We start from the raw sequence: 27,628 nt of genomic DNA, 5'->3' as shown, positions 1-27,628 counted from the left end.
CACTGTCTGTCAATTCTGGAATTCCAGAAGGGTATGGAATTGGCAGATTCAAAGGTGATGGCAGATTCAAGTGATTGGCAGATTCAAAGGATGCCCTCTACCCCTGTGTAGCCATGATATTTTATGAAAAATCCTTTCCTTAAGATTTTTTTCTCCTGAGAAGCCTCAAGAACAAAATGTAAACAATGGTTATTTGCTGCTGTAAAATGCAACAGGTAAATATATGATTAGTCCATGTTAGTTGTTTCTAATTAATGGCCAATCACAGTCCAGCTGTCCAGACTGTCTCAATCAGTCACAAACCTTTGTTATAATTCTTTTTCTATTCTTAGGTAGCCTTCTGATGAAATCCTTTCTTCTATTCTTATAGTATAGTTTTAGTAGAATATACATCATAAAATAATAAATAAGCCCTCTGAAACATGGAGTCAACATTCTCATCTCTTCCCTCATCCTGGGACCCCTGTGAAGGCCACCACAGCCCTGGGGGGCATTGGGCCATCCAGGTGTCCTTTGTCCCTTTGTCCCTCCCCTCCTGTCCCTGGTTGGTGGCTCCCTGCCCCTTCCCTGCCCCTCTCCCCAGGGTTCAAAGGAGCAGCAACCACGGGCTCAGGGACTTCTGCTGGAGCTGGTGCTGCATTCAGAGAACAAAGCTCTGGATCCAAACCCTCCATCAGAACCGACTCCTTTCCTTCACCATCCCCTTAAAGCTTCTCCACAGAGGGAAACCTGAGCAGCAGCCCCTGTTATGGGGGGAAGCTCCATCCCAGCACCACCAGAGCTCCTGCAGGCCTGGCCTTGTCCCCATGGGCCCAGCTGCAGCACCCAGCCAGACAAAAGTGTCTGTGGGGTGAAACACCACACACCCAGCCAGGCCAAAGTGTCTGTGGGGTGAAACACCACACACCCACAGCCAAAAGTGTCTGTGGGGTGAAACACCACACACCCCACAGCCCAAAGTGTCTGTGGGGAGAAACACCACACACCCCACAGCCAAAAGTGTCTGTGGGGTGAAACACCATAGTTGCCACTATTTGGTTCAGCAAAAAGTGCCAGACAAGCTCAGGCACATCCTGTGTGCAATATTGGTAATTATTCCAATATCAGGGAAGGTATTGGTGGGGTTCATAGGGGAGGGGAGAAGCTGCTGCAAAAGGAGTTTTCTATTTCCCGGTCTGAGAAACTGGAATAAAGGAAAGGAAAGAGGGGGAAGAAAGAGAGGGGTAAAGGGGAAATAAAGAGGAAAAGGGAAAACAAAGGGAGAAGGTAAACAAGGGTGGGAAAAGGAGGAAGCAAGGAGGGGAAATGAGAAAACAAGGGGGAAAGAAGAAGAAACAAGGGGGAAAGAGAAGGAGAAATAATCAGAGAATGAAGGAGAAACAAGGGGAGAAAGAAGAAGAAAGAAGGGAGAAAAGAAAGAGAAAGAAGAGGGAAAGAAGGAGAAACAAGGGGGGAAAGAAGGAGAAATAAGGGGGGAAAGAAGGAGAAACAATGTGGGAAAGAAAGAGAAAACAAGGGGGAAAAAGGAGAAAACAAGGGGGAAAGAAGAAGAAACAAGGGGAGAAAGGGAAATAAAGGGAGGCAAAGGGCAATGTAGTTTTAAAAAAGTCTCCTTTTCCAGCATGGAATTAACTGAGGTGCTGAAGTTCAAACCCATCAGCCTGAGGGCTGCACACAGTGAGATAAAAGTGTCATGCAGAGGGCAGATGGCACCGGGGGTTCACTCTGCACCCCGAAAATCTCTCCTCTCACCAGGCACCTCAGGTAAGGAGAGCCCCATCTCTATGGGGACATGTCCTGTGTGCCCTCAGCTGTGCCTCATTCCATAAAACAAGTGACAAAGCTGCAGGGACACCCTGAGGGAGCAGCTCACCTGGTCACTGAGCAGTGCAGGCAGCCAGTTTTCTTTTGGGGAAGGTTTTGAGGCCAGGAAGACACAGCAGAACCACGGACTCCAGCCTGCATGAGAAGCTGAGGTACCTCTGCCCCAGCACAGTCACACAGCACTGAAAATTCCATCACTTTGTGTAGGGACAGCCCCAGCACAGGCAGGAGCAGGAATTTCTCCTTTTCCCACTCCCTGCAGCCTGTGTAGATCCCTCTCACCAGGCTGTGCCTCTGTGCTCCCTGTCCAGAGGGCAAAACTGCAAGATAAAGGGCAATGTAGTTTGAAAAAAGTTCCCCTTTTTGAGCACTGAGGTGCTGAAGTTCAAACCCATCAGATAAAACTTCCAGGAACAGCAGCAGATTTGTGTTTCCTAAAGTGCTCCTCGAGCCAGCTCAGCTGTCCATCCTTCCTGTGTACACTGCTTTAATCCAAACCAAAGCAAGCTCTGAGGCAGAATTATTGCAGGGGAGGAAAAATCCCCAGCCTGCCCAAAGTTGGCTTCATTTAAAGGGAACACTCATCAAGGCCTTTGAAAATGTTTGTTCTCTAGAAAGAAAATATCTGAAGGATCTTCCCTGTTGCCTCCCACATCCTCCCAGCTCTGGGCAGGGGAGTCAGGCTCTGTTCCCTCCTTCTTGGCCTCCTCCCTGGGAGAACCTGCCAGAGTATGAGCTCCTTCTATGAATGGGTGATTGCTGAGATGGGATGAACATCACAGGCCTGACTCTTCCCAGGAATTCAGCTCTGGAGCCCAAGCAAAGAGCACAGGCCGAGGTTTCCTGCTGCACACAAACCACACCCCCAGCCCCAAATGTTTGTGCCACGGCCAATGTTTGCTGAGCAGGGATGGGGGGAGAGGAAAACCAGGCCTGTGCCAGCTCAGTCAATCCTGAAAGAGCTGTGGGGAGCACACCAGCCAGGGAATTTTGGGGATGACTGCACCTGGAAGCAGAGCTCAGGCTGATGCTCCTGGTAGGAGCTGGTGTGGGTGATGGCATTTAATTAAAAAAAATAAAATCCACAAACAAAACACCGCCACCAAACAAAAGTGTCATAATTCCACCTAGAACTTTATTCCAATTCCAGCCATTGGCCCTTTCTGATTGTTGGAGCAGAATTGTACTAAGAGCATGGCTGTGGGAAGAGGCAGGGGGCCAGAGAGCTGAGCCTGGGGGGGTTCCTGCTCATGTACCCCAGCACTGCTGCCCCACACACCTGGATGTTGTTTTCCACCAAATCCATGCAGAATCACAGCAGTGATGGCAAAATATTGTCCTCCAACATCAGTGGCTGTGCCTTGAGTGCCTTTGGCAGAGATTTATCTTGCAGTTTTACTGTGGATAGGGAGCACAGAGGCACAGCCTGGTGAGAGGGACCTGCACAGGCTGCAGGGAGTGGGAAAAGGAGAAATTCCTGCTCCTGCCTGTGCTGGGGCTGTCCCTACACAAAATGATGGAAATTTCAGTGCTGTGTGACTGTGCTGGGGCAGAGGTGCCTCAGCTCCTTGTTCAGGCTGGAGTCCATGGCTCTGCTGTGGCTTCCTGGCCTCAAAACCTTCCCCAAAAGAAAACTGGCTGCCTGCACTGCTCAGTGACCAGGTGAGCTGTTCCCTCAGGGTGTCCCTGCAGCTTTGTCACTTGTTTTATGGAATGAGGCACAGCTGAGGGCACACAGGACATGTCCCCATAGAGATGGGGCTCTCCTTACCTGAGGTGCCTGGTGAGAGGAGAGATTTTCGGGGTGCAGAGTGAATCCCCTGTGCCATCTGCCCCCTTTTATCTCACTGTGTGCAGAAGAACAGCAGAGAGTTAGTGATGTGTGGAAGCAATCAAAGCACCACTGCATCACAGAGACACCATCAGAGCTACAGGGAATCCCACAGGCTCCAAAATCCACCCAGATCCTGGTGGCCAAGGAATGACAAGGATCTCGGGAAAGGCACAGCCAGAAATTCAGTGAGATCCCAGTCAGTAACTCAGCTCCTGCTCCAGGGTTTTCTATCCAAACAAATATTGCAGCAGGCTGTGAAGGCACACGAGCACACCCAGAGCTGGGTCCACTCATCAAAATCCTGTCCCACCCTTTTGAGACTCAGTAATTCACCTGAGAAGGAACAGCTGAGGAAGGGGATTCGCCCAGGAGTTATTACAGCTGAGTCCTGTCACCCTGCACACTTCCCTGGCAATCAGAGCATCTACAGATGCAAAGAGGATCCCACCCATCTGCTCAAAAAAAGTTTTAAGGTCAAACCTCAGCCATTCTGCCTCTCTGCAGACTTTGGGAAGGCATTTTAAAATGTTCTGACAACAGCAACAGAGCTGCATCCTGACCTTTCAGGGCCATCTCTGTTCAATTACTCGTCTTGAACAGCTGGAATTTATTCCTGCAAACCCACTGGCGTGTGTGGAACTTCACTGTGGGTCCAGAGGGAGCCCCAACACATCCTGTAATTCCCACTGATGGCTGGGAGACTGCTTGCTCCTCAATTAAAGAATTCAATTAAAGCATCCATCAGCCCAAGCTGAGCTGCATGGCAAACTCAGGAGGCTCCCAGACAACACAAACACCACGTGCCTCCCTGAAAACCCAGCATTTCCTGCAGATTAACACACCCAGATGGTTTCACACCAACCTGCCCTAAGCTTGATTCGGCTCCTGGAGTTTTGCAGCCCTTTAGGAAGTCCCAGATTTAGGCACGGCTCAGCAGAGCCCCTGCTGGAGCACCTGAGCCGACTTAACCCCATCACATGCTCCAGCAGCCCAGGAGAGGCTGCCTGAGGAGGGGCTCATTCATCTGCTGCTCTTTGATTCATGTCCTGTGTGCTTGACCTGAGAGAAGCCCTGAGGATTAATGAAAATCACATGCTGGGCCCTTTTCCTGGGGTGGGATTTAGTCAGTTTGATTCCTGAATGCTCATTCTGCCACGGCTGCTCCCAGCTCAGCATCTTCCTGCCAGGAAATTTGGGCACTCCCAGATGCCAGGACAAAGCCAAGTGCTTGTGCTTTGACAAAAATCCCTATGGCACTCAAGTTTGTCCATCTAAAATCTGAATTAAAATGCCACACTAAATAATCCGATTTTCCCCTTTAGCTCCTTCTGAGCCAGCACTGTTTCTGTCAATTCAGAGCAGAAACCACAGAGGGATTTTCCTTTGAATTTAATGCAGATTATTTCAGAAACTCTGCTCTAAACATATGGATTACCATCAAGTTCCATCTTTTTTTTTCCCCCAGGTAATCATATCAAATTTTTATTTGAAAATTATGTAATGGCAGCCCCATTTTTGTAGACCTTGGTGTGGCCTCACATTCCAGCAGTGCCCAAATGAAACACTTTGGGAATGCTGCTTGAAAGGGCTCAGATTGCAAATTTTCCATGCTGAGCACATGGCAAGTGTATAGAATAAAGGGCAACAAGTTATAAATATATTCACAATAAGTCCAGGAAAGAAAAAGGGGGGAGGAAAGTAGCAGAGACATTAAACACTAAGACTGAATGACCATTAGAAAATGTGATAATGGAATATTCACCCTGTTTTTGCACCTTAATAAGAAAACTGTCCATCAGCTGCTGCCCAGAAAGGAAAGACCAGGATGGTGTCTCCTGTTGGACATTTGTTAGTCTGACTCTGGTCCACAAGGAGGACATGAGGAGCCACAAAGCTCCTGAATTTAATTCGTCTCCTGAAGACTTTAACTGGTTTTACCAATTTGTTGGGAGAGTCGGAGGCCAGGGGAAAATTAATGAGTGGAAAGCAGCCAGGAAAATAATCCAGACCAGTTTATTTACTAGAAACAGCATGAAACAAGCTATTCTATTGACCCTCCACTGCTTCTTGGTGAGATTTATTGTGAGCCATGAGCGAGTTCGACACGAGTCTTGGAAAAAAGTGCAGGAACATAAGCACCAAATAAAATGAGCAGCCAAATTCCTGGCTACTCCATCCACTGACCTTAACATTTTTGTTCACTAAGGCTCTTTATTCCAAACAGAAAGAACCAAGGCTGCCAGCCCCATTTTTGCACAGAACTGCAGGGACAAAGTTAATCCACCTGGATTTGAGTCCTTGCAGTGGTTTGGGCTCTTGTCAGTTGTTTGTTGGAACACATTACATCAGCCTGGCTTTCAATGGGATCTTTCCAGCTTAATAGTGGAAGAAAAGATCACAGAAAGTGTGTTGTTCAAACACAGCAAGGCTGAGAAAACAGGAGGGTCAGTTGTCCACTCCTACAAATAATTATCTACATCCTGCAGGTGCTGAGCTGGGCAGGATTCCTGCATGATTTCCTGGAAGGAAAAGGACCAGGAGAGCTGTCTGCTACTGAATACCTCTCATCCTCAGCTTCCCTGACCTCTTAATCTTTTTTCTGATTTCTGAATATTCTGTCTTTTCTATAAGATGGAGAAATTTAGCATCTTTATTTAAAATGTGCTTGAGAGCCACTTGTACTTAGTACAGAGATAGGACAAACTTTAACTCTATTTAAGAAAACCTTTGGATAAATGCAAAAGTATTGCATTACCTGCTGGGGTCTGGGGAACACTGGACTGCTCAGCTGTGTGGGAGTGTGCCTCCCTTTCTTCTGGCAAGTTCTTGGCTGCAAATACAAAGAAAAATAAACTCATTTGTCACATAATTTGTTAATAATGCCTCTCTACTAAAGGTTTGCTTTTCCAGAGGTGGAGTAATCAGTTCCCTGATACACTACACACCTTGAAAGCCCATGCAGAATCTCCAAAGCTTGCTACATTTCATGGATTTAATTTTTATCCAGGAATATTCACTTCAGATCAAACAGTATCACTCATTTTCTCTTCAATTCATTCTGACTGGTAAAACATGTATCCATGAAAACAGAAAACCAGTTTTTCCAAGCTGAAAAGCAGCTGCCCTTATCCCTTAATCTATGTACTATGAACAGCAAAATAACAGCACAGAGCAAGTTCTGAATCAGAGAACTCTGAATCCCTATCCCATCCTACACGTATGGAATATTAATTTGCTCGAATGACGATTTGTGACATCCAGCAGCTGAATCATGATTAAAAAAGGGAAGGAAACGAAACCTACAGGCAGAAGAACACTGAGACATGGGCATCTGCTCTATCCTGGTGTTGTTCCTGCAGGATGCCACCTCCATCTGGCAGTGGTTGGGGTAGATGAGGCCGTCGGAGGCGCACACGGGCTCGCCGTCGTAGCCGCAGTCCCGCGAGCACAGGCACTGCTCGAAGTGCTCGTCCTCCAGGCAGCCAAAGATGTTGTTGCAAGGGCCAGAGTGGACAAAGCCTGGGGATTAAACAATTCCCAGTCAGTTTTGCACAGCACAGGGAGGGTGGAATGGAAATAGTTCACTGATCATTAAATTTTGTGTTGAATTCTCAAAGATTTCTAAGAGGGATGTACAAATTTATAGAGTTAAAAGCTCTGGGAACAAAGTTGTCTTTTTGAAGGAGCCATGGTGCAACAGCTTCCTGACTTCGGATGAAGCAACTGGTTTTTGGCCACAGAGCACAGAAGGGAACAACAGCTTCTGGGGCAAGTTATTCCATTCATGGATGTATGAAATTGTTCAATCTTCCTACAGTTAACTGTGGAACTCCACTGTAAAATATTGGAAACAAAGAAAACCAAATTGCATGGTGAGGATTTTTTACCTCTTTGTTTACTGACACATCTGCCCTTGTGCAGATTCTTCTAGAATTAGACATTTTTCTTGCCTCTGAAGCAAATCACAGTCACTTAGGTGCCTGAAGAGCACCGCTGCTCTGTTTGTCCTGACTTAAACACTGCCAAACCCCCAAATCTTTGTGAAACTTACACTAATACAGAGAGGGAAACACAACATTTGTCTAAATCTAATTTATAATATTATACAATATTATATCATTTTATATGTTTATATATAAATATAATATAAAATTATATTATTTTATTATACTAACACAGAGAGCAAAGCAAACCATTTGTCTAAATATATTTTATAATATTATATAATATATAATTTTATATATTTATATAAAAATATAATATAAAAATGATATTTTATTGTACTAATGCAGAGAGGGAAACACAACATTTGTCTAAATACAATTTATAATATTATATAAATTATATAATAATATATAATTTTATATATTTGCATATAAATATATTATTAAAATTATATTATTTTATTATACTAACACAGAGTGAAACACATCTGTCTAAATAGAATTCATAATATTATATAATAATCTATATTTTATATAGATAAAGATTATATAAATATATATTTATTTTTAGATATTTTATATATTTATATAGAAATATAATATAAAATATTGTAACTCAGAATATAAATGTTCTGAGTCTAGAACAGTTGCGGGTCCCATTTTTCCTAAAGATCTGTGTGGTTTTGGCGTAACTCACCAACCCACTGGCTGGCTGAGCTTTCCACCTCGTTGCAGGTTGGGCCATCACAGAGCTCCCTGGCCAGGGGGCTGTTCTCACTCACGTTGTAGAAACGAGTGGCTTCAAAAGCTGCAACAAGGAGGAGAAATCACAGCTGAGCCTCCAGCCTGAAGATCTGATCAATCAGGGATCAGAGGGGAACAGGCACCAACCTGGCTCGTAGTAATCGTACACCTTGATGGGAACTGGGGCTGTTTTCCCCACTATGTGCTCTCTGAAAGCTTGGAACTTCACACAGGTCATGCACTGGCTGGGAATCTGTGAGAAATGGGGTAAAACACTCAAAAACTACGCTTGAAAATGAACACAGCACGTGCCCCAAATGCCAAGCACAAAGACACCTCCAATACTCCAAATACAAGGACAGAGATAATGAATAAAAACCAAACAGGGTGAACCAAACCAGGATGCTTTGCTGACCTTTAAAACACATTTTTGCCACAGACACTCCAGCTGTGTTCCCTGGCTTGCCCACAACCACCAGACAATTTCCTGCTGCTGACAAAGCCAAGAGATCTCACCTTTCACTCTCAGCTCTGTGCTGGGAGATCTAAATTATTCTGCATTTAGCACTGAAAATCAGATTATTTCAAGGCAAAAATCTGAGTGACATCCACTCAAAACCACTCTATGGGCTGAAGGGAATCACCTGCCTCTGTTATACTTTGGTTTCCAAGCAAAACCAGAACGCCACCTGCAGCAAAAGAAGCTCAAGCAAAAATCACTTAAATCTGCAGGGAGATCCTCACCCCTGAGGGATCCCAACCCTGCCTGTGCCTCATCCCCTGCTCATTTGCCTCTCATTAAAATCCAACATAATTATAAGAAACAAAGCCATTACCTCATCAAAATAAAACAGGACTTTTCTTCCATCCACTTCATATCTTTTTAACCCAATTTGCTTGTTCATCAATAACTGTGGGCAAAAAAAAAAAATTAAAAATCATTGTGTTCAGTTTAATCTCATTTTATAGAAAACAGGTAGAAGTGAGAGAATAAGATTTCAGACTGCTTAGAAAACTCATCAGACACTAAACACCAGGGATTTCTTCTGTTGGAAAAGGGTGTTTCCATAAGAGAGGAAAAATGCAAAGGGATTGAAATTGCTGCCACATGACAGAGGGGGAAAATGCACCTGTGTGTCCCTGCCTGTCTTGCTGAGGAATTCTTGCAAGTGAGGGAAAATGCAAAGAAATTGAAATTGCTGTCACATGACAGAGGGGGAAAAGTTACTTCTGTGTCCTGCTGAGGAATTCTTGCAAGAGAGAGAAAATGCAAATAAATTGAAGTTGCTGCCACATGACAGAAGGGGAAAAAGCCACTTCTGTGTCCTGCTGAGGAATTCTTGCAAGAGAGGGAAAATGCAAAGAAATTGAAATTGCTGCCACATGACAGAGGGGAAAAAGCCACTTCTGAGTCCTGCTGAGGAATTCTTGCAAGGTGCATCAGCTGAGGGCTCTTCCTTATCCCCCTGGGACTCTGCTGCTGCCTCATCCATGATCTCATCCAGCAGCTCCCAGATTGTTTTCAGTGCCAAGGCTCCAGCAAGACCCCAGAGACCCCAAACCACTCAATGAAGTCTCTTATTTATTTTACACCCCTCAGACCACCAGGGAATCTCCCTGGGTATTGAAGGTCCCCTCCTCCCAGCAGCTGAAAAATCCAAAACATTCTTCTGCCAGGAAAATTAATCCTCCCATTTGAAAAGAGCAGCCATTTGAAAGAGCCCCAGGCACCCTCCCTTTTGACAAATGGGGTCAGGCCAGGCCTCTGCTCCTCAGCTTCTCTCCCTTCCAGGCCCCAAATTTGGAATTTGGGGTTTGCATTGTACCAGGCAGGCCCACAGACCCACTTTTTATATTTTTATCTTTTTATGCTTTTTATTTGCGCACCATCTAAGGGCACTTCCCACATCTCCAAAACTTCATTTTCAATTTTCCAAAAATTCCTCCCATGATTTCTGCCCTTGGAACATCTCAACACTGTGATTGTCCTGCCTGATCGAGCATTACTATTTTGACAATTTGTATTAAAATGCATCTGGCATGTGGAAAATACCTAAAACTGAAGCTGGGGAGGATGAGGGTTTGTGGAAAAGGATTTTTGTGTTTTAATCAAAGTTTGGAGAGCCAAGATAGGGCCAGAGCACTCTGTTCTATAATTCTATTCTCCAAACTGTCCTATTACTTCAACCTCTGTTAGACAACTCCATTTTTAAACATATTCTTGTGGGGGCATTTTGTGAGTTTTTGTTTGTTTGTTTGGGGTTTTGTGGGTTTTAGGGGGTTTGTTTTTGGTTTTTTGGTGCTTTTGTTTTTGTTTCTGTTTTGTTTTTATTTTGGTTTAAATGTTCTTAAGTTACTCTAAGATCATAGGCTAAAATCTCTGCGAAAATGAGAACAAATAATTATAATTATTATTATTTTCATAATAATAATAATAATAATGAATAAATCTAATAATTATATATAATAATGTAATATTAATATATCTTATTATATATATCTTAAGTTACTTTGAGATCGGGCTACAATCTCTACAGAAATGGGAACAAATCACTATAATTATTAATTTTTCATAATTATTATTTTCATAATTATAATAATAATTATTATCATCAATAAGTTTAATAATTATTCTATACAATAATGTAATATTAACATATATTGTTATATATATCTTAAGTTACTTTGAGATCACAGGCTAAAATCTCTGTGGAAATGGGAACAAATAATTATAATAATTATTACATATTATGATATATATATTATATAGTATATAGTAAATAGTAAATATACTGTATACTCTATAATATATAATATTAATTATAAAAATAATTGCTACTAACAAATATTGTAATGATAATAATAATAGTAATAATAATAACAACTACAATTATAATTTAGAATGACACGAAACAAGCAGCACTGCTTCTTTCTGAACACTGAAATTTGCCCAAACCTGCCACCAGCAGAGTGCTCCAACTTGTAACTCCTGCTCCTCCTGTAACAAGCCAAGCACCATCTCTTTAAGCCCCCCACAACATGGAAAGGGCCAATTTAATTTGTCCTTATAATTTTAGGGCCCTGCTGGTGGCTGTTATCCCTCAGCAGTCCATGGCTGCAGACAGGACTTTTATGAGGGCCTGGAGACGCCGGCGCCACCGGGAACTGCTGGGCTCAGCTAAAAGTGCATTTTTCTGCTGGGGTTTGATCTATCCCAGCCCAGGGTGACCTCCTGACCCTGTCGACATCCAGCATTATTAGGAGGATTTGTGGTGGGTTGTGCACAGAGCCCTCATTAAGCACAGGCTGCCCTGGGGCTGCATGTGGGGCTGCTCCCGGCCTGGGCTCAGGGAAAATCACAAAATGCCAAAAAAATGCCAGAAAATGCTGATTTACAGCCCAGCCCCTTCACAGCAGGGCAGGGAAAAGGGAGCAGGGGCAAAGGTGGGACTTGGCTCTGCTCAAGGTGGGGTCCAAAATACATGGTGAGGCTTCAGGCAGTGAATTTTGTGTTGGGCCCTTGTTTGATAGCCATGAAGAAATCCCAAAAAGGGATGGTTGAAAGGGACCTTAAAACTCACCCCATGCCATGGCAGGGACACCTTCCACTGTCCCAGGCTCCTCCAAGCCCTGTCCAGCCTGGCCTTGGGCACTGCCAGGGATCCCAGAGCACAGCTGCTCTGGGAATTCCATCCCAGCCCATCCCCACCCTCCCAGGGAACAATTCCTTCCAAATATCCCACAGAAATCTCCCCTTTTCCAGTGGGAGCCATTCCCTGGGTCCTGTCCCTCCAGGCCTCATCCCCAGTCCCTCTCCTGGAGCCCCTTTAGGGCCCTCAGCGGGCTCTGAGGTGTCCCTGGAGCCTTCTCGCCTGCCAGGGAGCAATTCCTGCCCAATATCCCATCTAAATATGATTTTTTCCCATCTAAATTTCATTTTTTCCAGTGGAAGCCATTCCCTGTGTCCTGTCCCTCCAGGCCTTGTCCCCAGTCCCTTTCCTGGAGCCCCTTCAGGCCCTGCCAGGGACTCTGAGCTCTCCCTGGAACCTTCTCTTGTCCAGGTGAGCACCCCCAGCTGTGCCAGGGAACAATTCTTTCCCAATATTCCATCTAAATGGGATTTTTTGCCATCTAAATCTCACTTTTTCAGTGGGAGCCATTCCCTGTGTCCTGTCCCTCCATGCCTTGTCCCCAGTCCCTCTCCAGCTCTCCTGGAGCCCCTTTTAGGCCCAAAGGCTCTCAAGGATGCAAAAATTTTACACCTCTTCAGTTAAACAGTCCTTAAAAAAATAAATCTTTGCAGCATAAGAACCCCAGCAGTGAATGCAACGTTCCACAAAATGTAATGAGTTGTAATGAATGGAATACTCCCACAAATATAGAGCAAAGCTCAGGATTTCAGTTCATCTGCCCTGAAGGGCTGGCTGGGCACGAGGCACATTCTGTCCACCTCAGCTTGGCTGCAAGAAACTCCATGTTCTCCCAGAGAGAAGGGAAAAAAAATAATAAAAAGGGCAAAAAATTCCAAGACACAGAGCCTCCAAAGAAATGGGATCCAGATGTTGGAGATAACACAGCTCACTAAGCAGCCATAAACAGCTCCTGTAAGAGCACATTTGCACCTCAGCTTTTCCAATGGCTCTCAGTTAATTACTGTGCACTGGCTCAGGAGAGCCTTGGCGTGGCCAGGCTGGGTTTGCTCAGCCTGCTCTGTTGCCTCATTTCAGAGAGATTTTTTGACAAGTGGAATCTCTTCCTCCCCTTTCCCAATTTTAATTGCATATTTTCAGCAGTGCTCTGACGCTCAATGGGCTCCTCTTGCACCTCAGAGGGAAATCCTCCCAGGCAGAGATCCACATCCAAACACTGCACCCCCATCCCACTGATACTATTGATCCTATCCCATCCCATTGATCCCATCCCATGGATCACATCCCATCCCACTGACCCCATCCCATCCCATTGATTCCATCCCATGGATCCCATTGATCCCATTTCATCCTACTGATCCCATCCAATCCCATCGGATTGATCCCTCCCACCACACTGATCCCATCCCATTGATTCCATCCCATTCCCATGGATCCCATCCTATTGATCCCATCCCATCCCACCCCATTGATCCCATCCTATCCCATCACATTCATCTTATTGATCCTATCGTATCCCACCGATCCCAATCCCATCCCACTGATCCTATCCCCATGGATCCCACTGATCCCATCCTATTGATCCCATCCCATCAATCCCATCCCACTGATCCTATTCCATGGATCCTATCCCATCAATCACATCCCATCCCATTGATCCCATCCCATGGGTCCTACCCCATTCTACTGATCCCATCCCATCCCATGGATCCCACTGATTGCATCCAAATCCCATCCCACTGATCCCATCCCATGGATCCCAATCCCATCCCACTGATCTCATCACATTGATCCCACCCAATCCCATCCCTTACCTGCTCCAGGCTCTCAATATCTGCCCGAAACCCCGAGAACAGAGGCACTTCCAACACAGCCATGTTTGAGGATCCAGAGTGCAGCCATCTTCCCATGGGAACAATAAGAGAGAAAATGGGAGTAAACTCAAGATCCATAGGCAATTCAGAATGAAGAAATCAACTCCAGAAGAAGGAAAAAAAATAACATATTAAAAGGCTCTCCTCGTTGAAGTGCTGTGGGAAAGCCACAAGCCACAAGTTGGTTTTTAAAAATCCTCTTTTCTGCTTTTATTTAAAAAAATGATGCCCAGCTCACAGGGTGTAGGAGATGTCCTGGAACCCAGAGGCAGAAAAGCAGAGGGATGCAGCCACCTGTGGGGCTGATTGCTTTATCTTTCAATTAATCACTGAGAAAATGCACTTGGAGAAAGGAAATAAACCCTTGGAGTAGGAGAAACTTCTGTTCTACCCTCAGAGAAGGGCTGTGGATGGACAGTGGTGGGAGAGGGATGCTAATCCCCAACACCAGGCAAGGTGATTCAGTCCTGGGCTTTTATAAATGCCTCTTTCACCCCTGGCACTGAGAAAAGGGCTTTTGCTAATGAGTCAGCAAAGTGTTAAATCACTGCCTGTATCATCCTCTAGAGCATAACTGAAAACTCAGAAAAACCTCTGAAACTGAGTTGTTATAAATGTGCACAAAACCTCCACACAAAAAGGCGTGGAGAGAAGGGCTGTTGGGGCAAAATCTCAACTTCGCCACACCCCAGCCCAAGGCTCACAGTAGCATGAGGTGGCTCTGGGTGAGGCACTCAGGGCTCCCAGAGCCATTAAACCTCCTCAATTTCCATTTAACTCCATGCTCCTCTTGGTAATGGGCATCAAACCATGCAAGAGCGTGCAAAGTGTATTCAAACAGAGCCACACTCCCAAATAAACCATCCAGGATCCCTCAATTCCCAAATAAATCATCCAGGATCCCTCAATTCCCAAATAAATCATCCAGGATCCCTCAATTCCCATCTAACTCCATGTTCCCCTTGGTAATGGGAACAAAAAGATGCAAGAGCATGCAAAGTGTATTCAAACAGACCCACATTCCCAAATAAATCATCCAGGATCCCTCAATTCCCAAATAAATAATCCAGGATCCCTCAATTCCCATTTGACTCCATGCTCTTCTTGGTAATGGCCATCAAAAGATGCAAGAGCATGCAAAGTGTATTCAAACAGACCCACAGTCCCAAATAAATCATTCAGGATCCCTCTGCCTGCATCTCCCCAGCCTCTGTTACACATCACAGCTCTGTTTTCCACCCTGGGCTCTCCCTAACCCTTCAGCAGTGCCCCAGGGATGTCACTGGCCATGACAACATTTCATCACATCCTGAGAACACCCCCAGCTCCAAAATAGCTCACTTGTCATCCTCAGCTGCACTCCTCTCCTCACACTGCCCCAGCAAGATGATGATGATGGAGCTGAGAGCATCATTACAGGGAGAAAGGGAGGAAAGGAAGATTTCATTTGCTTTTGTTTCCTTTCCAAGCAATCCATCTCCCTGCACTGGGCTTCCTCTCAAATTTCTGCCTCAGCTGCAGCAATTCCCAGGGCAGGAGTGTCAGAGCTATCAGCAGAGGGGTTGTGCTGATGCAGGGCAGCCTCCTCAGCATCTGACAGCGCTGTGGAATTTGATCCTCCCCCCAAAACAGGCTGAGGGCTCGGGCAGGGGGAGAAGAGGTTGGCACAGTGACATTGTGACACTTGGGGGCAGTGCCTGTGCCAGAACACAAGGACCAGGGGCAAGTTTGGGCCAAGGAAAACAAATCCCAGCTTTTCCTGGGGCCCTGCAGCTCTGCAGTCCTTGTGTGCCCTTGTCTCTGCAGGAAGGAAGGGACAGAAGCTGATAGGGGAGCCAGAGTTTCCCATTAAGCTCTGATAAGGCAGCCGCAATTTTCCATTTCCATCTAAGGCCCTCTCTGGAGTTCTTCTGTTGGAGGGAAGCAGCATCTGCCCTGCTCCGGGTCACAAACATGAAATTAGTTCTGAATTTCTTGGGAATGGTTTCTCCTGTTGCACAGCATGATGCTGTGAGCCCTCTTTATTTCCTCTGGTTGCGGCTTTATCTCTCTTGGGTCAAATTCCCAATAACCTCCCTAAAAATCCAAATGTTTTCTAAAGAGGTCAGCAATCCCTGATGACTGCAGCAGTACCAAGGTGTTTGAGCAAAACTTGTAAGTGGATTTAATACAGGTCAGAAACTATTCTTGCTGCTGTTTGTCTACAGCCAAGTTGTAAGAACTGTGAATTTCTAATAAAGGACTTTTTAAAATAAAGGACTTTTCATGCCTTCTGATGATGGTTCTCTGTATCACCTTTGTCTGTCCCCAGTACCCCTTTGGTGACAATGCACACCAAGACCAGCAAACCAAACATTCTGTGGGGAGCAGGAACAGCATTTCCTACCTGATGCAGGTCTCCAGGATATATACACTATAAATAATACATATATTTACAAACTATATTATGTATATATGTATAAATATATAATATTTATATAAAGAGGAGGCCAATAGTCAATTTCTGCCTTTTTTTTTCTTTTGAGAAAAAAGAAAATTGTTTCTGTAAGAACTGTGAATCTCTAATAATAAAGGACTTTCCTGATGATGGAGTCTCTGTATCACCTTTGTCTGTCCCCAGTACCCCTTTGGCGACAATGCACACCAGGACCAACAAACCAAACATTCTGTGGGGGGCAGGAACGGCATTTCCTACCTGGTGCAGGTCTCCAGGATGACTTTGTACTCTCGGTGGTCCTGGTCAGAGGCCGGGTCCTCGTCATCCCCCAGGGCCCTGTCCCTGTGCAGGGCTCCAGGGTGGCGCTCAGCGCCCGAGCGCAGCGGGGCTGGGGCTGGCAGGGGCTGCTCTGCCTTGGGCTCCTTCAGGTTCACCAGCAGCTGGAAGGCTGGCTTGGCTATGGGGTCAGGCACGTTGTACGTGACATCGATCTGGAGTGGGAAAAGGTGAAAAAAAAATCTAATCAGGATGGGTTATTACGGCTCCAATGTAATCTGTCACAGACATCTTTTATGAGAAATCCTTTCCTTAGGATTTTGGATTTTTTTCTCCTGAGAAGCTGGGAGGCCTCAGGAACAAAATGTAAACAATGGTTATCTGCTGCTGTGGAATGCAACAGGTGCATCTGTGATTGGTCCCATAGAGTTGTTTCTAATTAATGGCCAATCAGCCCAGCTGGCTCAGACTCTGTCCAAGCCACAAGCCTTTATTATCATTCCTTTTTTTCCTATTCTTAGCCAGCCTTCTGATGAAAACTTTTCTTCTATTCTCTTACTATAGTTTTAATATAATATATATAATAAAATAATAAATCAAGCCTTCTGAAACATGGAGTCACATCCACATCTCTTCCCTCATCCTTGGACCCCTGTGAACATGGTCACAGTAATCCAAAGTAATGTCAACACAAAAAAGTGTCCTCAAACAGCCAGCACAGACACAACACCTCCTCAGAGGGAGAGGCAACAGAGGCTTTAGCACATGTGGTAATCACATATCCTCTGAACACAGAGAGACATAGTTCTCTCCCAGGATTTTCCTGGGAAGCTGTAAGAAAATTCAGAGAAGAGAATGAGAAACAATTCTTACTTCCATTTGCTGCACCTGTTGTTGTGCACATGTGTTAGGGAGATGGTTTACCAAAGGGTGATTTCTTAATTGGACACAGGATGGTGTTTGGATTGATTGACCAATTAAGTTAAAACTGCATCAGACAATCTGTAAAGGTTATGAGTTTCTTAATAGTGTAGTATAGTATAGTAAAGCAATTGATCAGGTGATTTCTTAATTGGACACTGAATGGTGTTTGGATTGATTGACCAATTAACTTAAAACTATATCAGACAATCTGTAAAGGCTATGAGTTTCTTCATTGTATAATATAGTATAATATAGTATAGCTTAATAAAGCAATTGAATAGCCTTCTGCAATGATGGAGTCAATGCTAATTATTGGAGTCATGAAGTCAATGCTAATTATTGGAGTCATGGAGTCAATGATAATTATTCCCCATTCAGGGGGAATTGTTGCTACAATAACACACAGTTCTGTCTCTATCTAAGCTCTACCAGAGCTTACATAGACATCTCCACATTCACTTCCCAAATTAAAGCAACACCAAGAGTTATAGAATTATTTTGAGAGAAATCCCAAGTGTAAGTCCTTCCTTGCTGCAAAGTGGGATTAGAAAAGCAGCAATCAGGCTGTGAGGTTAGAGATCATCTCCTGCCATGCCTTCTCCAGCCCCATGAGAAGCTCACCTGCATCAGACAGCATCCTTCACCCTTGGCACTCACAAACAGCCCTGTTGGAATACTGGGGATCTGGGGAGAATGCACAAGACAAGACATGGCACTCAGAATGGAAATGAATATTCAATTTAGCTCTGTTCTGTACAAAATACCTTTATAAAGGACACTACAGAAGTGAAGTGAGCATGGCTGAGTCTCTTCACCACCTGCACTTACAACAGCAGAGACAAACAGCAGCACAAAATCAACATCAGGCATTGTTCATGGTGAAAAATGCCTTTAATTAGGAGTGCTGCCTCCTTCCCAGCAGAATCCAGGCACAAACCCACAGAAAGTCCCACAGTGCTTAACTTCTGCTTTTCCCATCACTGATCCAAGTCCTCATCCAGAACCTGATTGCTTTAAAAACCTCCCTGCTCAGAACCACCTACCACTGCAGTCTGAAGGACTTTTTTGTTCATCTTGTTAAGCTCAAAGGTCTCCTGGTAGTCCAGGTTTGTAGAAGCCAAGGAAATGGTCAGGTTGACTCCTCCAACATAAGAAAGGATGGCATATTCAGCCAGAGCCTGCAGGGCCACACAGGTGTCCTGGGGGCCAGAAGAGGGAGAAATCAGAATAGTGAAAAAGGAGCACAGCAAACTTCCAAACAGCTCCAGCTGGCAGAATCTCCCTTATTAATTCATATGGCAATAGAAACATCAGCTTTTGCTCACTTTTCCTATCAAAGGCACCTGTGAGGACAAACTCTGGGTTCCTTTTATTACCAGCCTGAGGAGGAAGCAGCAAAGAGCTCTGGAAAGTTTTCCTTCTTACCAAAACACAAATAATTTCTGTCAGGAAGATGCAAACTCCACATTCCTGAATCAGTTGCCAGTGCATCCATCCCAGGTACCTTTTCCAGAGGCTGCCCACCTGAGTAGAGGAGAATCCTCCCAGTGCATTCCTCTGCTGGGAGAGCCACTTGACCACAGGGAGTGCAGAGGCCACATCTCCCAGCAGTGTGTAGGTCAGAAGGGCATAGGATGTCATTTCCACCTCTGCAGAAACAACTGAAAGAGGGGTGAATTAAAAAAAAAAAAAATCAAAATACCACCTAGATGTGAGAATCCAGGTCTAGAGATAGTTCTATGAATATTTATTAACTTAAAAATAATTCTAAAAAGTTAAGCATCTGTAGAAGTAAAAAGGGAAGTTAAAATGTTTGCACCCAAGGTGCTTCACCTGCCTAAAATATCTCTGCTTTCAACATAGGCCTCCATTCAGCTAATAGATAACCAATAGTTAAGATATTTACACAATAAACTCCCTTTTCTTGACTGTATCCCACAAGTAATTCCTCTCCCACTGCAGTTCTACTCTTCTGCTGTCCACACTGTTGTCCTGCCCTAGAGATTTTCATACAATATCCAGTCAGATCCCTCCTGAGTATTACTGCACCAAAATCACATTCAAAGAGTCAATGGCTTTAAGTGGCTTGAAAATCACAGCATCATTCAGTTTCTGTGGCTTTGACAGCCAAAGTGCAGAAAAATCAGCTGAAGAGTCAGTGAATCCTTAGGTTCATTTGAAAATACATAGATAAACAGCTCTAAAATTAAATTTATTTGAATTCCCTCAGATTTCCATTTTGAATTATTACTCCCTGACAGAAGAGTGAGAGCCACGTGGGATTTTGTCTCAATAAAACTGGAGTGAAAGCTGATGAAACATCTGGGGCTGAAAAACCTGTCCTGTCTGAACCTCATCTTGCTCTGTCTCACATTTATTTTTCAGCATCATGTCACCAGCCTGAGCTCTGTCTTCTCTGCACCCTTCCCCGAGTGACAATTTCAGAATACCTTATATTTTATAAACAATCCCCTGCAATACATGCAGGCTGGTTGTGGCACCCCCTTCCCTTTTCTCTGCCCTGCAGGTTCCCAATTACCTGATTGAGAGAGTCCATCATTAAACCCCATGAAGGTGTCTTCATCAGTCACAAGGGTTCCTGTGAGGCTCCAGTGGGTAAATCCATCTGGGGGAAGAGGGCAGAGGGACAGGGCTGTTATCAGAGCAGTCAAATTTCACTTTTGCTCCCTGCCCTGAGCTCCCTGTCCCTCCTTTTGGACAGCCAGTGCCTGGGCAAGGAGCTCCTTTGGAATGACAGAGACAATTCAATGTAATCCAATGACAGAGGTAATTCAATGTAACCCAATTCAATGAAATCCAATCCAATAATTCCAAAAAATCAGGTGATTCTTTAATTTTGGATTAAAACACACCACCAGGGAATGTGAGGTGTTACAGGGCATTGCAGAGCCTCTGAACAACTCTAAATCATTCCAGTGGTTAGAGAATTGAACTGAACACCAAGGCTGTGGCTCTGATCTCTGTGTGGGACACTCACTCACAAGTTGGTCCCTTACAATTCAGAATATTCTCTGATTTTGCTGCACTTGCCTCCCTTCAGCATCAGCCACATGTGTGGAGCCCTCTCCAAAGAAAACCAGGAGCACCCTTGCCTTGCAAAGCCAAACTGTGCCACCTTGGGTTTGTATGAAAATCTTGCCTCTTTATATTTCTTTATATTTCTTTTCTTTTCTAATGTACTGAAAAAAAAATCCAGATTTAGTGTTTGTCCTCTTGGTGTTCCTGTTCTGATAGTGTTTAAAGGATCCTACCAAGGGTCTGATCCTAAAGAGGGCACAAAGGAGCTTCATGGTATCCCAAATGTGCTTGTGAAAGGAAACTGTGATGATTTCCACATGAACACAAAAATTATCATATTAGAGAGATGGGATTTTTCTTCATTTTTTTTTCCAAAATCAGCCTCTTTCAGTGAAACTGTCAGTGAGGAATCCTTGATCCTCTAGATCCCATCTTGTCCAGCAGCTCAAGATGATCCAGACTGTGTTTGGATGGTGTGAGGGCAGAATAGTGAAGAACACAGGAACACAACAAACTCCCAAACAGCAAATCTCCCTTATTAATTCGGTTCTGGAAATTTGAACCATCAGGTTTTGCTCCCTTTTCCTATCAAAGGAAACTGTGATGATTTCCATACGAAGACAAATGTTATCACTTTAGAGATGGGATTTTTCTTTTCTTTCTTACTTTTTTTTTTCCAAAAATCAGCCCCTTTGAGTGAAATTGTCAGTGAGGAATCCCTCATCCCCCATCCTGTCCAGCAGCTCAGATGATCCAGGCTGTGTTTGGATGGTGTGGGGACAGAATAGTGAAGAACACAGGAACACAACAAACTCCCAAACAGCTCTGCTCAACTCCAGCTGGCAGAATCTCCCTTATCAATTCATATGGCACAAAACCCACCAGGTTTTGCCCCTTTTTCCCATCCCAGGCCCCTGTGAGGCCAAGCAGCTCCTACCTTGTGTGATGGCCATGCTGTTCATCCTGCGCAGCGTGGCAGCAGCGCTGGGGCTGTGCAGCAGGGTCAGGGCGTAGGCGCTCAGGGCAGTGGTGTAGGGATCCTCTGCTGAGTACAGGTTGGACTCCAGGAAGTGCTTTGCTTTTTCTACAGCTGTTCTTTCTTCCTACATTCACAGGGGAAAGAGGCCCAGGTAGATGTACCAGTCTCAGGAGTTGGGATTGCTTTATTACTTGTTACATTAAAAAAAAAGGCAACTTGTAGCATTCACATTCTCTGAAAAAAATCCCCATTTTTCTTTTGGGAAGCTGAGAAGCCACAGAGAAAAGGAAAACAATTCTTATCTCATTTGCTTCTCCTGTGTTTTGTTCATGTGGAATGTGTTTGGGGATTGTTTCATTGGATTCTGCTGTGAGTTGTTTTAACTCATTGGCCAATCAGTGCCAAGCTGTGTTGGGACTCTGCAGAGAGCCACAAGTTTTTAATTATCTTTTTAGCATTCTGTAAGTATCCTTTCTGTATTCTTTAGTATAGTATTCTTTAATACAATATAGTATTATAAAGTAATAATATTCTTTAATATAATAGAGTATTACAATGGTATGTATTCTAAATATAGTATAATATTATATATTATACTATATAATATATATTATACTATTATATATTATAATATAATATATATTATATAGTAAGTTATAATATTCTTTAATATAATATAGTATTATAATAGTATGTACTATAAATATAGTATAATATTATATATTATACTATATAATACATATTATCATATTATAAATTATAATATAATATATATTATATAATAATATTCTTTAATATAATATAGTAGTATAATATAGTATTGTAATATAATATTATAAAGTAATTATACTCTTTATAGTATTATATTCTTTAATATAATATGCTAATAATATTCTTTAATATAATATAATATTATAAAATAATGAATTAGCCTTCTGAGAACATGGACTCAGATTCATCATTCCTGCCTCGGTCGGGACATTTCCCAGCAAATACAATAGCAACCAAACAAAAACCCCCAACAAAATCCAAACAAAAATCCACACAATCAACTCAGAAAGATACATTTTGTTCTCTGCAGAACAGCATGGACACTTTGAGAACATGTTGGACACCCTGAGAAATGCCATGCATCAAAAATTCTAAAATAAAGGTGCAACCAGCAGAGTAAGAATGATTTAGGCTAACAGAGAAAAGCCAGGCATCAAAAATTCCAAAATAAAAGTGCAAACAGCACAGTGAGAATGATTTAGGCTAACTTTTAGACAGACTTTTCCTCCTCTAAAGCTGGAGAAATTGTGTGCCCTGCAAGGCAGCAGATGAGCAGGGCAGGGTGAGCTCTGTGCTGGAGGTTTGATTGTGCTCCTGACACGTCTGGCAGACGCCAGAGGATAATAAAGGCCAAGGTTCCCAGGGGTCCCTGCAGCCAACAAACATGTTTTATTAACTCCCCCAATGACCTCACCATGCAGGAACGTGGCTCTGATAATTTATAGAAACAATTTAATTGGACTTGATGTAATTTGGTTTCCTTTGATTTCCCTGTGGCGCTAACCTTGCCCTTCCTCATTTCCCAGCTAAGATCATTAGGAACACTCACAAATCTCCTCTAGGAAAAGCATTAGAATGCGCAGAAACTGCACTGCTGGGGCTGCCCTGCCACACAGAGCATCACATCCCTGCTCACAGGGAGGCAGGAAGTTCCTCTGTGAGCTCTGCAGGGTTTTAGGAATTTTTAATAAGGTTGAAAGCCTCCCACTCCAACAAGGATAAGGGCTTAGGGGGCATCTGCCTGCAGCAGCAGCTCTATTTTTTGTTATTCTTCAGGCTCCATAGGGATGGGTGAGGAGTGCTGAGGTTATCAGAGGTCCTGAATGGGCACTGGCTGCTCTGACACGCCACAAACCCACAGGGTTGTGCTGAACGGGCCCTTTGGTGTGAGAGCAGATCTCCAGAAGATGCTGCAGCATCCCCTGCACCTCCTCTTTTCACCTCCCAGCCCACCCCTGCCCTCTCCCTTGGCTGAAGGGCAGGGGAACATCTGCAAGGGAGCATCTTCCCAGTCCTGGTCAGTGGGAATGTGCCACTACAATCTTATCTAAACAGCTCCATCCTAGTGAAGCTGCATTCTGGCAGAAACACATCAGAGGCAGGAGCACTTTGTTAGCAGGAGTTTTAAGGAGGAATCCCCAAAACCACCAGTTATACTGGAAAATTGGTTTTTTTTTTTTTTTTCAGTGGAATTGGCTGTTCCTATATAACTGCTTCTCTTTTTTGCAGTGTTCTTGCAAAGAGCAGCAACATGTTCCTCCAGAGCCCTGAATCCAGCTCAGAGCAGGAGCTCAGCTCTCCAAAGGCTCTGTAATCTGACAGCAGTAGCATTTTGGCCAGTGCAGCCAAGCCAGACCACAAGAGCTCTCTGGATCCCCAAGTTAAACTGCTTTTAGCACCAAGCCAGGATTCCTGAGTCCCTGCAGGCAAGAGAAGAGCAGGATCAGCACAGGCTGCACTCACAGCTTGAAGATAAGAGGCAGAAAAACTCTTTTTGCAGTAATTTCTGGGAGAGGTTGAGGGATGGGGCTGCAGGGGAGTGTTCTGCTCTGCTGGAATAATCACGAGCTGATGGCTGGAGGGTGGGAGACCACCTTGAACAACTTCAGAACAGAATCTTTAACTTCAGAACAGCCCCAAGGCTTTCCAGCAGCCTCCCCTTCCTTGGATGCTGTCAGAGAGCACAGAACCTCTGAAGGCAAACAGCAGCAAAATGAAGATTTTATAAAGAAAGGATAGAGAGAATTTTTGGAGCTTTTGTTACCTCAGAAGTGACACCTGTTTCCAGAAGAGATGCAACCACATAAGCTGTCAGGGAGATCTTCCCATGGATCCCACCCTGGAAGGGCAAACAACACAAACACTGGATGAAAATTACAGAAAAGACACTGGAGTTAAAAAAACAGAATTTGAAGTAATACAAAGGATGTGTTAGAGCTGGAGGAGAAGCTGAAGCATCATCAAATTTCTTTTCCTTGCACACAAGGAGTACAAAATTTAGGAACCCAAGCCCACATTGGTTAGAGCCAGCTGTCCCAGGCCTGAGGACTCATTTAATGTAGGATTTTTTAAGATTTCACACCTTGATTTCCATCCTCTGGGGACACCCCACAAACACATTCTGATGGACCTTTCTGAACTGGAATTCCCCTGGTTCTCCCTGCAGCATCCCAGCCTTTCAGGTGCAAAATTCACATTCAAACTGCACCACTTCATGCCCTGATAATAACTTTAAAATGTTCTTGCTGCAAATTGATCCTGGCTGGTTTTTACCTGAATATCCTTGTTTAGTATCCTGCCCATAGCAGGGAAAGAACCATCTTCTTTCTGGTGCTGGATGATCCAGTCTTTGGCAGCTGAGAGTTCTTTTGGATCAATGAAAATAAACCCACGGGACTGAGCAAAGGACTTGAGGACAAAAGCTGTTAACCTGGAAAAATGAATTAATCGTCTTTACTGAGATAACAAATTCAGATTTAAGTACCTGCAAGGAAAAAATTATATTCTTAAAAAGCACAAATTGAAAAAAATCTTGTTGGGAAACACTAAACATTGTTGTTAAAACCTCAATAACAATAAATTATTGCGGTTTAATAATTATTAAATTAATAATTTAATAATGGGACATAAAATCACCAGAACCCTGTCCAGGCTTTGGGTAAGAGAAGGATTAAAGGTCAACAAACTAAATTGAAAAGTAGAACTCAATGGTGTATTTGTCATAATTATGCCACACTCTGAAATAGTTATTTTTTATCCCAAATTATTAAAGTTTTTAAGCAAAGAATCAATATTTTAAAATTAAGAATTAATATTTCTCATAAGAAATCCAGTTTCTCTCCTCAAGCCTGAAGCTGTGTTACACTTCATACAGAATTAAGACTTCAGAAAGCACCAGAAGTGTTTTTGGAATTCTAAACCTCTGACAGCAAGTGTGAGCACTGGCCAGCTTGGGGGGATTGAGTCATTGCATTTACAGGCCCCTGAGGAATGGGAGGGTAGCAAACTCTGCTGCCTGGCAGGGGATTTTTGGAGTGTTGAGTAATTCTGTGTCACCACATTTCACATCCAGGGACTGGGACATGCTGGGGCTGAGGTGGAAGCTCCCTGTGTTATAGATGCATATTGTAATATTAGCTTTTTGCAAATATTAAAATGGATTTTATATGTGTGGTGTTAAAATAACTTTGTTATAAAGATATACATTTTATTTCTGTTGTTAATTAAGCTTAATGAAAATAGCTGATTTAAGCATGCTTGTGTTAAAATGCCTGCTTGGATGGGAAAAGATCCAATAAAAATATAAGATAAGATAAATAAAAATATAAGATAAGATCCAATAATAATATAAATGAAGACACCTGCTACAGAAATGCCAACAATCAGCACTCACTGACTGAAGACAGTGAGGACCAAAGCCCAAAACTAAAAATGATAATAAAAAAAAGACTAAAACCACAACCAAGGAATTCACATACTCTAAATAAGTAGAACCAAGGAGGAGCCATGCTAAACAGTTCATAGAATATACAAACTAGTTTAGGGAAAAAGTTTATGAATATACAACAAACTGATGTAATAGAAAATGTATTTAAGGATTTTCTCCAAAGATCACAGTGCACAAATCCAAAGATCACAAAGATCGAAGACAAACCCATCCTGTTGGTACAAGGATGTCTCTGAGGGCTTTTGGGTTGGTTTTGGTTGGTTTTTTACCTGACAGAAGCCTCTGCTTCAGGTAAAACCCCCTTCACTAACGGAATCAGTGCTTAATTACCACTTAATTACTACTCCAATTGCAGATATGATCCTTAACCACAGCTTTGTGCCTGAAACCTGCACTAATTAACAGATTTAACTCTCCTAACTGCTCCTGAGTCCTGAATCACACCAGCTAATGCAGTCAGAGCACTCAGCAGCACTGTACAGCAACTCCATAGAATATCATTGGATATTTCTGAGTATTATTGCATTATTTCTGCTCTCCACTGTGTGTGATACCAGAGAAAAGCTAGAAAATTACTTCTCTTTCCCAGCCCAGTGTGGTTTTCCTGTTTAGCAAACACTTAGCACTTTTCTAACTCAGTTTTAACTAGTTTGAGCTCAGTTTTAAGTAGTTTGAGCTCAGTTTTGAACAGACACTCACCACATGCTCCCTGAGGAGTCCCTCTCCCCAAAAGCACTGTAGGAGCCATCCTGCCTCTTGTAGGTCAGCTGGCGCTGGTAGCCTGCAAGGAATTGGGGAAAAGCAAAGAAATTGAAAAGAATTGGGAACTTCAAACCTCCTCACACAGAGAAAAATGAGTGTTTAAAGTGAATGAAGGCTCAGAACATCTGGAACATGTGTAAGGGATTCTGCTGCCCCAGGCAGCTTCTTATTCTGTGTATGTATCTGTGAGTGAGAGCCAGCTCTGTGTGCACTTTGTGCAGAAATCTGCTCAGGGAAACATCTGGGACCCTGCAAATGCTAAAAATCTGACACTTCTCTGGAAAAAAAAATGCATTATCAAAAGGCTTTTACTCAATCATGCAGCCACTCTCCTTCCATTTTACTTCCATTTACAAATGAAAAAGGTTTTGCCTCTGACAGTACAGCTGGGTTCTGGCTTTTCCCAAAGCTGTTGCTTGGAGCAACTTTAGGTAACATAAAAACAACAAACAGCTGTGGCCTCAATGCATGTGAACACCTCCAAGGCTTGCTTTAGACATCCTTATTAATATTACAATAATTAGGTGAATAATTAAGGTGAATGCTGAAGATAAGAACTCCCTCCTGGAACGTCTTCTGAGGCTGAAAATGAAAAAAAAAAAAATTGTTCTTTCTACTAGGAAAATGATTTATCAGACCTTTTTGTCTATAGCCATGCTCATCCCAAAAAATTGAATTGTATAAAATATATATTGTGTATTCATCCAGTTTTCTCCTGTTCACCTGCTTCTTTTTATTTTTTGTGGGAAAGTATTAAAAATACTGACTGGTTTAGCCCAGGCCACTTCAAAACAAGAGGGAATATATGGGAATTATTGGCATTTATTATCTTTGTATCCATGA

At 43.4% G+C, this 27,628-nt stretch overlaps 1 protein-coding gene across 1 annotated transcript in view; it reads right to left on the bottom strand.

The window, feature by feature from the left end:
• The window catches only part of CPAMD8 (C3 and PZP like alpha-2-macroglobulin domain containing 8), a 60,005-nt gene that overhangs the window by 1,846 nt on the left and 30,531 nt on the right, over positions 1-27,628 (bottom strand). The window contains exons 27-41 of the mRNA XM_054290877.1: positions 26,723-26,804; positions 24,850-25,006; positions 24,341-24,415; positions 21,484-21,649; positions 20,047-20,133; positions 19,032-19,168; positions 18,551-18,706; positions 18,129-18,191; positions 16,566-16,798; positions 13,811-13,898; positions 9,183-9,257; positions 8,494-8,599; positions 8,300-8,410; positions 6,962-7,177; positions 6,414-6,488 (exon numbers count right to left, since the gene is read on the bottom strand). Of these exons, the coding sequence (XP_054146852.1) occupies positions 6,414-6,488; positions 6,962-7,177; positions 8,300-8,410; positions 8,494-8,599; positions 9,183-9,257; positions 13,811-13,898; positions 16,566-16,798; positions 18,129-18,191; positions 18,551-18,706; positions 19,032-19,168; positions 20,047-20,133; positions 21,484-21,649; positions 24,341-24,415; positions 24,850-25,006; positions 26,723-26,804 (1,827 nt within the window). The remainder of the gene's footprint in view (positions 1-6,413; positions 6,489-6,961; positions 7,178-8,299; positions 8,411-8,493; positions 8,600-9,182; positions 9,258-13,810; positions 13,899-16,565; positions 16,799-18,128; positions 18,192-18,550; positions 18,707-19,031; positions 19,169-20,046; positions 20,134-21,483; positions 21,650-24,340; positions 24,416-24,849; positions 25,007-26,722; positions 26,805-27,628) is intronic.

Source organism: Melozone crissalis, unplaced genomic scaffold (genome assembly GCF_028551555.1).
Source record: "Melozone crissalis strain CALT ecotype California unplaced genomic scaffold, PUWL_Pcris_2 ptg000088l_1, whole genome shotgun sequence".
In the NCBI taxonomy this organism is placed as follows: domain Eukaryota; kingdom Metazoa; phylum Chordata; class Aves; order Passeriformes; family Passerellidae; genus Melozone; species Melozone crissalis.
Note: the sequence above shows the minus strand (reverse complement) of the source record. Positions and strands in the feature narration are given on the sequence as shown.